Below are 16,559 nucleotides of genomic sequence, written 5' to 3' on the forward strand. Positions count from 1 at the left end.
CAAAAAAATTATTGTCTAGACTTAGCACTTTGCTGTTTACATGGTGCATAAGAATAAAGTTAAGTAATCATGTTGAATGCATAAAGTTAAATAATATTATGAAAATTAAATTATAGGGAATGTAAAAATGGAAAGTAACTAACATCATTATGGGCTAGAGTTGGTCAGGTACAGTAGAATGGAACAATTAGGGAACAATACATAAGACAACTGCTAACAGCTATAAAAGAGGAATTCAACAGTAACACAATAATAGTGGGGGATTTTAACACCTCACTCACACCAATGGACAGATCATCCAAAATGAAAATAAATAAGGAAACAGAAGCTTTAAATGACACAATAGGCCAGATAGATTTAATTGATATTTATAGGACATTCCATCCAAAAACAGCAGATTACACTTTCTTCTCAAGTGCACACGGAACATTCTCCAGGATAGATCAGTCACATCTTGGGTCACAAATTAAGCCTCAGTAAATTTAAGAAAATTGAAATCATATCAAGCATCTTTTCTGACCACAACGCTATGAGATTAGAAATCAGTTACAGGGAAAAAAAATGTAAAAAACGCAAATACATGGAGGCTAAACAATACATTACTAAATAACCAAGAGATCATTGAAGAAATCAGAGGAAATCAAAAAATACCTAGAGACAAATGACAATGAAAACACGATGATCCAAAACCTATGGGATGCAGCGAAAGCAGTTCTAAGAGGGAAGTCTATAGCAATACAAGCCTACCTGAAGAGACAAGAAAAATCCCAAATAAACAATCTAACCTTACACCTAAAGGAACTAGAGAAAGAAGAACAAACAAAACAAACAAAGGTTAGTAGAAGGAAAGAAATCATAAAGATCAGAGCAGAAATAAATGAAATAGAAACAAAGAAAACAATAGCAAAGATCAATAAAACTAAAAGCTAGTTCTTTGAGAAGATAAACAAAATTGATAAACCATTAGCCAGACTCATCAAGAAAAAGAGAGGGCTCATATCAATAGAATTAGACATGAAAAAGGAGGAGTTACAACAGACAACACAGGAATACAAAGCATCCTAAGAGACTACTACAAGCAACTCTATGCCAATAGAATGGACAACCTGGAAGAAATGGACAAATTCTTAGAAAGGTATAACCTTCCAAGACTGAACCAGGAAGAAACAGAAAATATGAACAGACCAATCACAAGTAATGAAATTGAAACTGTGATTAAAAATCTTCCAGCAAACAAAAGTTCAGGACCAGATGGCTTCACAGGTGAATTCTATCAAACATTTAAAGAAGAGCTAACACCCATCCTTCTCAAACTCTTCAAAAAAACTATAGAGGAAGGAACACTCCCAAACTCATTCCATGAGGCCACCATCACCCTGATACCAAAACCAGACAAAGATACTACAAAAAAAAGAAAATTACAGACCAGTATCACTGATGAATATAGATGCAGAAATCCTCAACATAATACTAGCATTCAGAATCCAACAGCACATTGAAAGGATCATACACCATGATCAAGTGGGATTTAACCCAGGGATGCAAGGATTCTTCAATATATGCAAATCAATCAATGTGATACACCGTGTTAACAAATTGAAGAACAAAAACCATATGATCATCTCAATAGAAGCAGAAAAAGCTTTTGACAAAATTCAACACTGATTTATGATAAAAAAAACTCTCCAGAAAGTGGGCATAGAGGGAACCTACCTCAACATAATAAAGGCCATATACAACAAACCCAAGCAAACATCATTCTCAATGGTGAAAAACTGAAAGCATTTCCTCTAAGATCAGGAACAAGACAGGGATGTCCACTCTCTCCACTATTATTCAACATAATTTTGGAAGTCCTAGCCATAGCAATCAGAGAAGAAAAGGAAATAAAAGGAATACAAATTGGTAAAGAAGAAGTAAAACTGTCACTGTTTGCAGATGACATGATACTATACATAGAGAATTCTAAAGATGCCACCAGAAAATTACTAGAGCTAATCAATGAATTTGGTAAAGTTGCAGGATACAAAATTAATGCATAGAAATCTCTTGCATTCCTATACACTAATTTAAGGAAACACTCCCATTTACCATTGCAACAAAAAGAATAAAATATCTAGGAATAAATACCTAGGGAGACGAAAGACCTATATGCAGAAAACTATAAGACACTGATGAAAGAAATTAAAGATGATACCAAGAGATGGAGAAATATACCATGTTCTTGGATTGGAAGAATCAATATTGTTAAAATGACTATACTACCCAACGCAATCTACAGATTGAATGCAATCTCTATCAAATTACCAATGGTATTTTTTACAGAACTAGAACAAAAAATCTTAAAATTTGTATGGAGACACAAAAGACCCCAAATAGCCAAAGCATTCTTGAGGGAAAAAAATGGAGCTGGAGGAATCAGACTCCCTGACTTCAGACTATACTACAAAGCTATAGTAATCAAGACAATATGGTTCTGGCACAAAAACAGAAAGATAGATCAATGGAACAGGATAGAAAGCCCAGAGATAAACCCACGCACCTATGGTCAACTAATCTATGACAAAGGAGGCAAGGATATACAATAGAGAAGAGACAGTTTCTTCAATAAGTGGTGCTGGGAAAACTGGACACCTACATATAAAAGAATGAAATTAGATCACTCCCTAACACCATACACAAAAATGAACTCAAAATGGATTAGAGACCTAAATGTAAGACCACACACTATAAAACTCTTAGAGGAAAACATAGGAAGAACACTCTTTGACATAAGTCACAGCAAGATCTTTTTTGATCCACCTCCTAGAGTAATAGAAATAAAAACAAAAATAAACAAATGGGACCTAATGAAACTTAAAAGGTTTTGCAAAGCAAAGGAAACTACAAACAAGATGAACAGACAACCCTCAGAAAGGGAGAAAATATTTGCAAACGAATCAGTGGACAAAGGGTTAATCTCCAAAATATATAAACAGCTCATGCAGCTCAATATTAAAAAAATAAACAACCCAATCCAAAAATGGGCAGAAGACCTAAATAGACATTTCTCCAAAGAAGACACACAGATGGCCAAGGAGCACATGAAAAGCTGCTCAATATCACTAATTATTAGAGAAATGCAAATCAAAACTACAATGAGGTATCACCTCACACCAGTTAGAATGGGCATCATCAGAAAATCTACAAACAACAAATGCTGGAGAGGGTGTGGAGAAAAGGGAACTCTTGCACTGTTGGTGGGAATGTACATTGATACAGCCACTATGGAGAACAGTATGGAGGTTCCTTAAAAAACTCAAAATAGAACTACCATATGACTCAACAGTCCCACTAGTGGGCATGTACCCAGAGAAAACCATAATTCAAAAAGACACATGCACCCCAGTGTTCATTGCAGCACTGTTTACAATAGCCAGGTCATGGAAGCAACCTAAATGCCCACTGACAGACAAATGGTTAAAGAAGATGTGGTATATATATATACAATGAAGTATTACCCAGCCATTAAAAGGAACTAAATGGGGTCAATTCTAGAGACGTGGATGGATCTAGAGACTGTCATACAGAGTGAAGTAAGTCAGAAAGAGAAAAACAAATATCGTATATTAACTGATATTTGTGGAGCCTAGAAAAATGGTACCGATGAACCAGTTTGCAGGGCAGAAATAGAGACAAAGATGTAGAGAACAAACGTAGGAACACCAAGCGGGGAAAGTGGCGGGGGGCCGGTTGTGGTGTGATGAATTGGGAGATTGGGATTGACATATATACACTAATATGTGTAAAATGGATAACTAATAAGAACCTGTATTAAAAAAATTAAATTCAAAAAGAAAAGTACAGTGTGTTTGGAGGGCTGTGCTTTTAGAATTTTTAAATGTTTATTTTTTTCATCAAACTGTTGTAGATCTAGAAATTCCTGTCCTTAAAATGAAATAACACTTTTCTGAAAAGACCCAGCATAAGAAGAAATGAAAAATTGTTTCCTATTTTATGATTATACCCCTGGAGCTAATTCTTTTTTCTTTGGTGTGTTACGTGAAAGATGATCTAAGCTAACCTACCTCAAAGCTTACTGGCTATCAGACTTTGTGCTTTGAACCAAATGGTTGACTTAATTTTTCCTCTCCTTGAGAGCTAAATAAGGAGAGGAACCCTAAGTATCCACTGCTGTCCCCTAGTGGAGTAAAGTCTAAAATCAGAGGAATAGTGGACAGAAATAATTTAACGAAACAACAGAATAGGAGTTAGAGTTAGATTTTGCCATAAGTTGGATGGAGAGTTAACTCAAGTAGCAGTGGGTGGTAGGATTACATTTATCTCACCAGAAATCTTGTAATGACTCCTTTCCTGTTTGCGTGGCATCGTCTTCAGTAAACTCTTAGAGAAAACAAGCAAAAGGTACCACAACTCAATGAAAGGGTGGGTGGCCAGCATCCTGTATAGAACTGGTACTATGTTCTTGAAGAGCTGGATTTATTTCTGGACATCAACATTTTTTAAAGCAATGCATCCTTCTCTATCTAACAGATGCCTGCCATAACCAGTAATATGTTGGCATGTCCATTTTCAGCTTGTAGTACAAAATAAATGAAAGCCAAGGACATTACAATTGGGAAGGAAGGAAAACTATTATTTAAAAGGCTTTTAAATGATGTCACTATATATTCTTTTAACAACATCCTCTAAAAGCCTTTGAAAAAATAGTCCCTTCCTCCCTCAGTTGTTAACAAAGACCATGCTAGGGACTGCTCTTTAAAAGGCTGTTAAATGGTGATACTATATTTTTTAACATCAACATCATTTAGAAACCTTTTAGAGAACAGTCCTCTTCACCCACAACTAACAGAGAGGAAAAAAAAAAAAAGGACATGGGGGAAGGGATTACTGTTTTAAAGGCCTTTGGATGGTACTATCAATAAATACAGCAGCATTGTTTTAAATGCCCTTCTCCAATGGTGATTCAGCTTTCTGATACGTACTTTTAACCTCAGGACCTTATATTATCTGACAGATTGATGTTTTAATGTTGACAGGAAACGCAATTTACTAATAATCCCGATAATGCCTTTTATTGAACAGTTTAAAAATCAGTTTCACACATACAGTCTCATTTTGTCCTCAAAACAACTCAGTGAAGCAGACAGGATGTGTATAATTAGCCCCATTTTACAGAGGAGAAAAACAGAAGCTAAGTGAGGCTGTGATTTAGCTAAGTTCTCACTACTAATATATGACTGAGTTGAAACCATAACCCAGGGCTCCTGACGTTTGATCTAGTGCCCCATCCAGCTGCCTCTGGTTACCTTTGTTACATTTTTTTTTAGTGATATTCTTCATTGGTCTTTTCAACATGTCCAAACAGTAAGAGTTAATTCCTTATAATTAGTATAAAAGTGGGATTCTATAATTTCAGTACTGAAGGTAGATATATAGATGGTAGGAGTTCTTTAATACTGTAATCCTGATGAAGTAAAGAAGTATAAAATACCTCAAAGCATAGTAGTCTTCCTATGATGTTAGGACATTCAGACTTACCTTGAGATTCCTCGTCACATCATAAATGATGTGTGCTTATGAAATTCTCTCTTGAAATCCACTTTTAGATACCTAGTTTATTAAATAACTGATAATTTAAAAATCTGATCTCATTTTATTGATTTTCTTTTGAAGGTTATTCTGGTGACTAAGGCTACTGATTCATAATTAAGGTCATATTCAAAAAGGTTTCCTCGGTTATCATTAATCTTTGGAAAGAAGTAATAAATGCTGGTTCTTCCCACTTCCTGTAGTTCTCTGAAAAAGAGGAAACAATCTCCCCACTAGCTTGCGTGACTGACCTTTATTTTCCTTTATCATAAGGAATACTTTGTGTTTATTGGAAAAGAAATTGTAGATTATTACTTGACAGAAATGACACTTAAAAATGTTCAATTCTGATCTTAGTTCTGCCAGTGTTTTTCCCTTATGCCAATAAACATTGTCTTTAATGACAATTAAAGAAGAGTACTTTCATCTACAAAACACTTTCATATGAAGTATCTCACTGAATCCTTATAAAAACGATCCTACAAATTAAGTAGTTTTACTCTTTATTTTACGAATTCATGCTCAAAGAAGTTAAATAATTTTCTTCTCATCAATCACTTGAAGGTCTTCTAATTTAAATTTAATGTTTTCTTACTTACCACTGCCAGCACTAACTCTACCTGACAAGAGGGAAGCCATAGCCTTTCTTGCTTCTGAAGAAAGATGTTTCATATGCCAAATATAGGGATAGCCTGAGAACACATGGACCAGTGCAAGAGTACAAGCACCTAGGCCCCAGTCCTAGGTATTGATCCAGAAAAATTCCTAGTCAGGTGACTCTACTGAAAATAAAGCCCGGTCATCAGAGGTTTTGCTGCCAAAGACGTGGACTCCAAAGACTCAGAGGTTCCTGTGTAGTAAATCAAGGTGTTCTACCATCCCTACCTCCTCACTGGAGAATTTAAAATATTTATGCACAGATCAGGAAAAGAAAAAAAAAAAAAAAAAAATATATATATATATATATATATATATGTATGTGTAAATATACGTGTGTGTGGGTGTGAGAGAGCGTGTAAGCGAGTGTGCACGCTAGCTCTGTAGTCTCAGAGGACCTATTTCCCCAAACTTACCCTATGTCAGGAATTCCACAGCAATGTATGGTTTGTCTAACTGACACTGTGATGTAGAAAGGATCCTTTCCTTCTTTGTCAGATTCAAAGAAAGCATCCCTGGAGAGCCCTGTTATTTAAAATTAAAGTAGCTGTAATAAAACTGCCTTTCCAATTTGTACGTCAACTAAGACATACTTCTTTTTCTTCCTCTAGAGCTTCATCTAGATGAGATCCATATCCCTCTGTCTCCTAAGTTACAGTTCATTTAAGTGCAAGCAGCATGGCTGGTTTTTAGATGCTGTGGCCCCATTGTGAAATGTGTGGAACAACTACCAATCCCCTCACATACTTTTATAAAGTACTATTATGTAGCCTGGCTTTCCTCTGAGAATCTCCCTTTGGATCTTGCTGTCCCATAACAAATATTTTCATCATGACCTCACTCACAATTCTCTAGAATTCTTTGACGAAATCATTATTACCAGCAAGATGGTTTGTATGAAGCTCCCAGATGTTTCATCTAGGCCATTCCCTTTTCATCCTCATGTTCCTTCCTCATATGAGGCCCATTCCATCTTCCTATACCCTTTTCCTTTCCTTGTCATTCTCATCTTGGGATCTCTTAATCATTTACCCACATTCAGTGAAGATCTTGGCATCTTCCACATAATCTCGTCAGCCCACCATCATCCTGGGACGTCTCACTGTACATATTTTCAACCTGTGCAATATGTAACCTCACAGCCTCTTGATCTGTTCAGTACCGATAACTTTGACCTGTACTGAATTTCAACCACATACTCTTTCATTTCAACTCTGAAATCATGTCTCACTCCCGTACTTGTGCCTGTCACGTTAACATCTTCAGGCCCTTCACACCTCTAGATTTTTTTATATTTAGCCTAGATCTACAACAACCCTAAAAGATAGGTCGTAGTTTCCCCACTTCACAGATGTGAAAATTGAGGTCTCTAAAGCATGAGTGACTTTTTTAGTGTCATAGGATTAGTAAGTTGCAGAGCCAGAGGTTCAGCTCATCTGTCTGGCTTCAAAGCTCAGCACTTTCTACCCCTCCTCACTGAGCGTATAAGGGAGGTACACTTTTAAGAGAACTATTTTTACAAGAGCCTGTGGTACGGATTGGAGTGGAAAGAATCTAGAGACAGGGAGGCCAATTTGAATGGGCAAGCAGAAATAAAAGGGGAGCAAAAGATAGGGAGGGACACCAAATTGTTAATTATGGTTAAACCTGAGGGAATTTTACTTGTATTTCCATACTGTTTGAAATTGTTTTCAATAAGCATGCACTTCTTTTGCAATTTAAAATTTTTAAAAATGTTTTAATGTCTTAAGTGTCATTGATGACTTGAACTAAGCTGGTGGTAGACAACAGAAAAGAAGAAAATGAATACAAGAGACATCAAACTCCTCAAGTAATTGTAGGAGGGAAATAAGAATGTCAAAGATAATGCCAAGGTTCTGAGCTTGGTTCCAAAGGAAGGGAACACTAACATTTTCTTCTGTATATGATACTGATATTGTCAGTGAGAAAGCAGTAGAACTAAAGATCAAATGATTATCACATCTATCAAATAACACAACACATAATTGTTTGTGCTTATATAAACTGTTCCGGTTCTGACGAAATTTCTTGTAACCAATTATTGGAACCTTCCTGCTAAACACTTTGGAAACCAGATTGTTTTGTTTTTATTAGCACCCTTAAACCAAAAGTCAGAAAGGAAATATGAAAAAAAATAGTAGAACATATCTAAGAATAGTATAACGTATCTACATCCATAGTTCTGGAACTATTTTTCTATGAAAGTGGTAAATAAAAGTATATACACATCACTCTGGATTTCAGATTTATAAAAAGTAGTATGTCGACAGTGAGACTTACAGGTTTACCTTTGGGGAGGGGAAAGGATAGGGTATTATTATAAAGTAATTTCCTCCTCATCTCAACACCAATGGAAATTGAATACATCCTCTATGGGGGTCAGCAAACATTTTGTAAAGGGCCAGATAGTAAATATTTTTAGCTTTGCAGAGCACAGCCACTCAACTCTGCCATTGTGGTAAAACAGCCAGAGGTCATGCAGAAATGGATGAATGTGGCTGCGTTCCAATGAAACTGTGTTTGTGGACATTGAATTAGAATGTCTTATAATTTTAGTGTCACAAAAATTTTAGTTTTCTTTTTATTTTTTTCAACCATTTAAAAATGTAACAACCATTCTTAGCTCACAGACTATACAAAAACAGGCAGTGGACTGGGTTTGATCCATAGGCCAAGTTTGCTGTAGCCTGCTTAATACCATGTGTGAAGTAAGGTTCTCATTAAATGTTTGTTGATAATTACTCAGATCTTTCTGTAAATACATTTTTATTTATTACCAAAATAAGAGGTGAAAAGTCTCACGTTTTTCGTTGTATATACTGATGACTAAAATAAAATAGGAGCAAGGAACACAGTTACTTTCTAGAATACCTAAATATACATATATAAGGAGGAAGTTATCTTTAGAAGTATAAACCATTTATTTAAAGTAATATTCGATGGAAAAATGAAATATACTTCTTTGAATGTTATGTTTATAGTTCTAGCTAACAGTTAAGCAGATTTTCCCTTTGCTTTTTTAAATCCTGTACTAGGTACTAGACCCAATACTGTAGATTAAAGATAAAATAGGCTCACTTTCTACAGTTTACTGGGTGAATAAGACAATACTGTAGCTTTCTGCATTACAGTTCTTACCAGTTGAGATTTACACTGCTTTAAAAAGTGCTAATTTTAAAGATGAAACTGTATCTCTGTTTACAGTCTGGTCATTTTTTATAAATTATATATCTAAATAGATACTGCTGTAAAATAAGCCAAACAAAACTAGGTACAAAGAGAGCAGTTTATATACTGCAGATCTTCGTATATTTGGAGTCCAAAAACAGAATAAATTGATAATACTTAAAAATGATTAAGTGTCTGAATGTGGATTAAAGCAAAACAGACTAGAAGTTATTGTTTTCATAAAGCTTTACATGGAAGTGTCATCTCTGAAATAGTAATGCAGATGTTGAACAAGGTTTATTTTTAGGCATTTGGTAATCCATGTTTTATTTTCAGTTCTCATTTAAATTTTATAATTCAGTCATTTTGAACAGCTATGTTCAAAAGAAGTTTTACAACTTTAATCTTAATAATCTCAAAAAAAACAGACATGCTATGTCATAAAATAACTATTAGTGACTAGTTTGTATCCTATAAATCTAACTTGAGTTGATAATATGGTCCATTACCAGCTTACTGCACAGAGTATTTTTCATTTTACACTCTTCGGTTACTTTTTAGTGAAGTGTTAAAAAATATGAAGCTTTTCTCCTCTCTAAAATTGCACGCTGTCTGTCTGTTATTAGGGAGATAACAGCTCTTATAAATGTTTCAGTAAGCGCTAAGTAGACAGTTATGTGCACTCTCATTCCACGCTTATTTGCTTACTGTAATAAACTGATAAAATATGTGTGGTTTGTCTCTGTGTATCTACAGGCATCATGAGTCACATAGATTCCCTTTAGAAATAATGTTGTGTCTGCAAAATTGATTGGTTATTTTCATAAACCATCTAAAGGTACACAAATGACTTTTATTATTTAAACATATGCTGTGTAAAGATTTGTAGAGGATTCTCTCACTGTTAACTCGATGCTTTTTGTTCTGTTAACTCTAGAAGAAGGCTTTTTATTTTAGAGTTATTATATTTAGTGAACTAATTACCTCCTCAGGAATCGTGAGGATAACCCATATCATTTGCTTATAATGCAGCTAAATATTTAATTCTTTGAACATTAGTAGTTAAATAATTAAATCAAAACCATTGTTTTCAAATACTGTCTTTCATACTATCCTATTTATACAAGTTTTAATATTTAATGGGAAATAATGCTTTTACCTGAACTAGATACTATAAGAAATAGTGTTTGGATCATAGAAGTCCTTCTAATTATTAAGAAATATGGTATTTTTCATTTGTGTCCAATTATATACAGCAGAAAATTTCTAGTCAAGTCATATCCTAAAACCAACAAGTATTAATATTGATAATCTCCACTTATCACAGTAAGCTCCTTGAAAGACTGTAGTATTTTTAGGAACAGTGTTATAATTGAGCACTCAGCATCAAGTAAAGTATAGTTATGACCAACACTAGTGGTATATTATCTGAAAATCTCTATAATCATTTAAAGTAGAAAAATTATGCTTTGAGTTCTGAAAATAGGTAAAATTATGTTTTGTAAATTGAACATAAAAGCGGGGGAATAAAGGGAGAGACAGATAATAAACATAATAAATAAGATTCCTCTTTCTTAATGAAGGTAGGACTAAGTAGCCTTGAACCAAAGCAAGTTGAACCATAAGAATTGCTAATTCCACTTTTTTTTCCTTCTCTTTACTTGTTGAGGTATAGTTGATGTACAATATTATGTAAGTTTCAGATGAACAACATAATAAATCATACTTTTTAAAGGTTATACTCCATTTATAGTTATTATAAAATATTGGCTGTATTCCCTGTGTTATGTAATATATCCTTGTAGCTTATTTATTTTATACATAGTAGTTTGTACCTTTTAATCCCCTACTCCCATCTTTCCCCTCCCCCTTCCCTCTCACCACTGGTTACCACTAGTTTGTTCTCTATATCTGTGAGTCTGCTCCTTTTGTTGTATTCACTAGTGTATTTTATTTTTTAGATTCTATATACAAGTGATATCATACAGTATTTATCTTTCTTTGTTTGACTTATTTCAGTTAGCATAATACCTTCCAAGTCCATCCATGTTGTTGCAAACGGCAAAATTTTTGTTCTTTTTATGGCTGAGTAGTATGCCATTGTACATATATATATCACGTCATCTTTATCCATTCATCTGTTGATTGACACTTAGGTTGCTTCTGTATTTTGGCTATTGTAAATAATGTTGCTATGAACATTGAAGTGCATGTATTTTTTTCAAATTAGTGTTTTCGGTTTTTTGGGATATGTACCCAGGAGTGGAATTGCTGGGTCATATGGTAGTTCTATTTTTAGTTGTTTGAGAAACCTCCATACTGTTTTTCACCAATTTACATTCCCACCAACAGTGTAGGAGGGTTCCTTTTTTCTACATCCTTCGCCAATATTTGTTATTTGTGTTCTATTTGAAGATAGCCATTCTGACAGTTGTGAGGTGATATCTCATTTTGGTTTTAATTAGCATTTCTCTGATAATTAATGATGTTGAGCATCTTTCCATGTGCCTGTTAGCCATCTCTATTTCTTCTTTGGAGATATGTCTATTCAGTTCTTCTGCCCAGTTTTTAATTGGGTTGTTTGTTCTTTTGATGTTGAGTTGTATGAGCTGTTTATATATTTTGGATATTAACCCCTTATCGATCATATCATTTGCAAATATTTTCTCCTGTCCAGTAGATTGTCTTTTCGTTTTGTTGACAGTTTCCTTTGTTGTGCAAAAGCTTTTAAGTTTAATTAGGTCCCATTTGTTTATTTTTGCTTTTATTTCCTTTGCTGTAATTCAAGTCTTTGATGTACAGAGTTGGTAGATTCATATGGCTCAACCTAATCAGATGCCATGCCTGAGTCTCACCATAACATATCTACCAGGGCTTTAGGAAAAGGAGCAAGAAAGCGCCTTATCCCATTATGAGTTTATTCCCCAGTTTCCCAGTTAGTGTCCTGAAATCTGACTAATTGTGATTAGTAGTTGAGTTGGGGGAGTTAAATGATAGAAACCGAATTTGAACTAGCTTAAGGGAAAAAAAAAAAAGGGAAGTTTCAGGAAGTAATGCTAGAGTATTTCACAGAAAACCAAGCTTCAGGAAGGGTAGGAATATGTCAGCTTCAAGAACCATCCAAACCAAAGATACCAGCAGAACTCTGTCTCTCACCTGTTCTTTGTTTATTTCTTACTGAGCAATATGGCAGGAAATGTGGCCACAGACATTACAGTTTTAAATCTCAGAATTTTAGCCACTTGAGAGAGACTGGCTCAACTTCCTAAGTCCCAAATCCAAAAATCCTAGGAAAGGAACTCATTGGGCCAGGTGCCCATTCCTGAACCAGTTAATGTGGTCAGATTATGAGGTGGCATAAGAACATGCCAGCTCCATCAAGAACTGAATGTGGCAACATTCCTAGAAGATGGTAGATGTGTTGAGCAGACAATCCCATATATAACCACTACAGGGTAGAACACTGGGGAGAAAGCTCCTTCAAAATACCAGCACTTAGTCTTGAACCAGATAAAAGCTACCCTGAAACATTGAACTCTTGATTCCTCAGTGTCTTTCATAAAATTTACTTGATACTTTGTTGCCAGCCATCAGAACACATCATGATACATCAGAACCTCATAGAAACAATTAGCCAGGTCATAACATCAACTTAAAGGAAAGTGAAAAAAAAAAGTAGCTTCTTTGTCAAGAAGACTTCTCATTAGCAAAGCATGCTAACCCTGGTGGTGCCATTGTGCACATTCCATAAAGGCACCCTTAAATGTAAGCTAGGTTTTTAGATCTTATCCACAGTCAGTTACCACTGCACAGCTGTACATGATACTCCTACTCAACGTTAATTTAGCTCTTTGGAGTAAGTGGATCTGGGAATTGTCAGATGACCAAAAAAACAGAAAAGTAGGTATCAAAGAACTGTGCAGGGTATGAGATGTTACCTCACTTTCAGGCTAACAAGTTAGCCTGAGACAATTTCATGGGTACTGGTAGAAGACACCAGACTCCTGTGTCAAAGACAAAGGACAGTTTGTTACTCACAGCAGTAGCAGAAGCCAGGGTAACATCATTCTTGCCACTTCTCTGAGCCCCAGTTTTCACAGGGTGACGCAATGAAGGCTAGGTAATGACTGCATATGCAGTGGGTTGCTTTAGAGGAGAGGATCCTTAGCACAGAAGATCCCAACCTTTCATAAGGGTCTGTTGGCAAACCTGTCCAACCTTTGCCCCAGAGGGAGGCCCTTAACCTATTTCCAAAGACTGCTTGCTGTACATCCTTGAAAAGATTTTCAGGAACAAAGTTGTTAATACCTTTGCTTAGAAGATGTACAGAACTGTGAGAGATCCATGGAGAACTGTTTCTCAGGACAACAAGAGAAGGGGAGGGGAGAAGGAAGAATGTAACATGTATGCCCTTAGATCAGGGGTCAGCCACCTTTTTCTGTAAAGGGTCCAGATAGTAAATATGTTAGGCATTGCAACTACTCATCTCTTTCATTGTAGAGCCAAAAAGCAACCACCCACAGTATGTCAAAGAACAGAATGGCCGTGTTCCAATAAAACTTTATAAAACAAGCAGCCGGTGGTATTTGGCTTGTGGGCTGTAGTTTGCTGTCTCCTACCCAAGATGATTTGTTTTGTTCAAACTTAAGTATCTGCCTCCTTTCTTAAACCCTCATTTTCACAGCCCCAGTCTAGGTCATTCACTAATTAATTTACTTTTTACCTGTTTTTTTTTAACATTTAATAAAATAATTGTTATTTATAAATTGTGAAGTAAGAAAAGCCATTCATGACATTTAGCATCTTAGAATATAAGCAGCCACAGATCATGTATATGTTTCTGGAATATAAGTAAGTAATCTGATGTACAAAATGTTGAACTAAAATCTTCCTCTCTTGTCAGGATTAATTGTATTACATATGGAAATTGATGAAGTATTTATGAAACCTACTGGTTTTATTGAACAAAATATCACCGTAGTTTAGATAGTGGAGGAGGTTTGCTAAATATGACTTGTATGAACTTAGAAAATAGGTTAAAAAAAGCAATCAAACATTTTCAGTCAGCCCCTTTCTGTAGTTAAAAAAGTGTATATTATTACCCCAGAGTGCCATTTATGAGGTATTTATTGTGAAAGAAAACATAGGTCTCTTTGCACTCTCATAGATAAGCTTTGAAGATTGTTAGGGAGGACCTTTTTTAGAAGTTAAAGTGCTTCTTGAACTTGGTTGAGTGTGGAAAGAATGTGTGGAGAGAATTACACTGTTTTTCTTCCTTTGCACATTCCTTAGCATCGTTTTAACTATTATAATAAAGGTGCAGAATTTTGAGACAAAGTAGAAGAAAACAAATATTTGGACCACGTGTCCCAGGGTTAGATTGAGAAAATCAGTTAACCAACTAAGACAAGCTGATAGCTCTTAAATGACTTAAGGCATACCTTCAAAGAACCTTATATCTAGAGTGCTAATTCCTGGCTGCCTGTAATCCAGACTCCTGCTTTTGTTCTGTTTTTCTCATGGTGCTCTACACGTGCCTTTCTCCAACTTTATCATTCTGTGTATATGATATTTAACTCTTGGATTTTTGTTGATGAGTTTTAAATTATTATTAAGTTTTTTGTCATCAGATGTCAGTGGCATAGTGAGCATGTTGAACAGGTTAATATGTACTCTCACAATTATAATAGAAAACCTAGTTTGGGAGAGTACACTTGTTAGGAAAAAATCTTGATTAGGCCTGTTTAATCACAAATTGATTTTTTTTTTTTTTAAAGTTTGCCCACGTCAGGTCAAGCCACATGCAATACTTTGACTTTGAATGGAAAGATGGCCACCATATGATTTTAGAAAGGACTGTATTTTCTTCACTTAATATGCTGCCTCTGATTCCACCCACAGTTGAATTTAACTAAGAGTCTAAGGTTCAGTGGAAGCATAAACAGATGATTAGCCGAGAAAATATTGGCGGGGGTGGGTGGAGGAATAAGCAACGCTTTGTTTTGCCAAACAATTGAATCACATTGTAGGGCTATAAGAAATAAAACAGTGTGGGACTGTTTTAACAGCTCCATCAAGGTTCAAAAACGTCTCCAACTAAATAATTAGAGTATCTGCATTTATAGACCATTGAGGAAGAGCTAATCATTAAATCATGTACAGATGATTTGTTAAGTATTTGGAGAAAAATAATTAAGTATAGAGTAAATATACCTAAATCAGTTCCTCATGAATTAAAAAATTAGAACCATGAAAGCTCCAGAAGAAAATGTAAGTGAATAGTTATCTGATCTTGAGGTAGGGAAGAACTTTTTAATCATTAAAGCAAAGGAAGAACCACCTTAAAAAGGAGGTCATAGTCTTTAGTTTACAGTGAAAGAAATTCAGGGTGAAAAAAGTTAAAGCAGTCAGGTTTGGAAATGAAAGTATAAGATGTTCGTTATAGACAGATTATAATATCTTATAGTTTGAAAGCCCAAGAAAATCAAATGACAAGTTATTAAAACTAGTAAGAAAATTGGCAAAATGTCCAAATATAGTGTACCTAAGAAGAAAACAAAAACATTTATAAACTCTAAAAAAATTGAATATATTTATATAACTAAGATTATTCTCTTCTTTTTAGATATAGATTGTCAAAATAGTTTAATATATGCCTGCAGAGTACAGAAGAATTTTAATACTGTTTCGAAGGCATTTACTTTACATTTTTATATAATTTCTGACTTCATATCTATGTGTGTGATATCCTACTAATGTCTATTATTGTGATTAATACTTTAGGGAAAACAGGAGTTAAGTGTTATGAATTTTTGTATATTTTTAAGAATTAATAACTATATTCACTAATTCTTTTTTTTTTTTTTCCTTTTTCCATTGTGCAATAGGTCAGTACTCCTGTCTTTGTACCGGTGAAAACTCATGTGCTGCTTCATCGGATGAGTGGAAAAGGACTAGCTGCCCATTATTTCTTTCCAAGACAGCCTTGCGTTTTTGGTGATAATATGGTCTCTGTGCAAATAACATTGAATAATACCACTGATTGGAAGGTAGAAAATATCCACATAGGGGAAAAGAAACTTCCTGTGGGCATGCAAATGCATGTTTTTAATCCAATAGGT

The 16,559-nt window shown here is 34.9% G+C and overlaps 1 protein-coding gene across 3 annotated transcripts in view; it reads left to right on the plus strand.

Moving 5' to 3' along the window:
* Positions 1-16,559, plus strand: part of AP3B1 (adaptor related protein complex 3 subunit beta 1) — a 274,430-nt gene that overhangs the window by 217,924 nt on the left and 39,947 nt on the right. For all 3 annotated transcript variants that reach the window (XM_060009263.1, XM_060009260.1, XM_060009262.1), the window contains one exon: positions 16,326-16,557. In XM_060009263.1, the coding sequence (XP_059865246.1) occupies positions 16,326-16,557 (232 nt within the window). The remainder of the gene's footprint in view (positions 1-16,325; positions 16,558-16,559) is intronic.

The sequence above is a fragment of the Delphinus delphis genome, chromosome 3 (genome assembly GCF_949987515.2).
Source record: "Delphinus delphis chromosome 3, mDelDel1.2, whole genome shotgun sequence".
In the NCBI taxonomy this organism is placed as follows: Eukaryota; Metazoa; Chordata; class Mammalia; order Artiodactyla; family Delphinidae; genus Delphinus; species Delphinus delphis.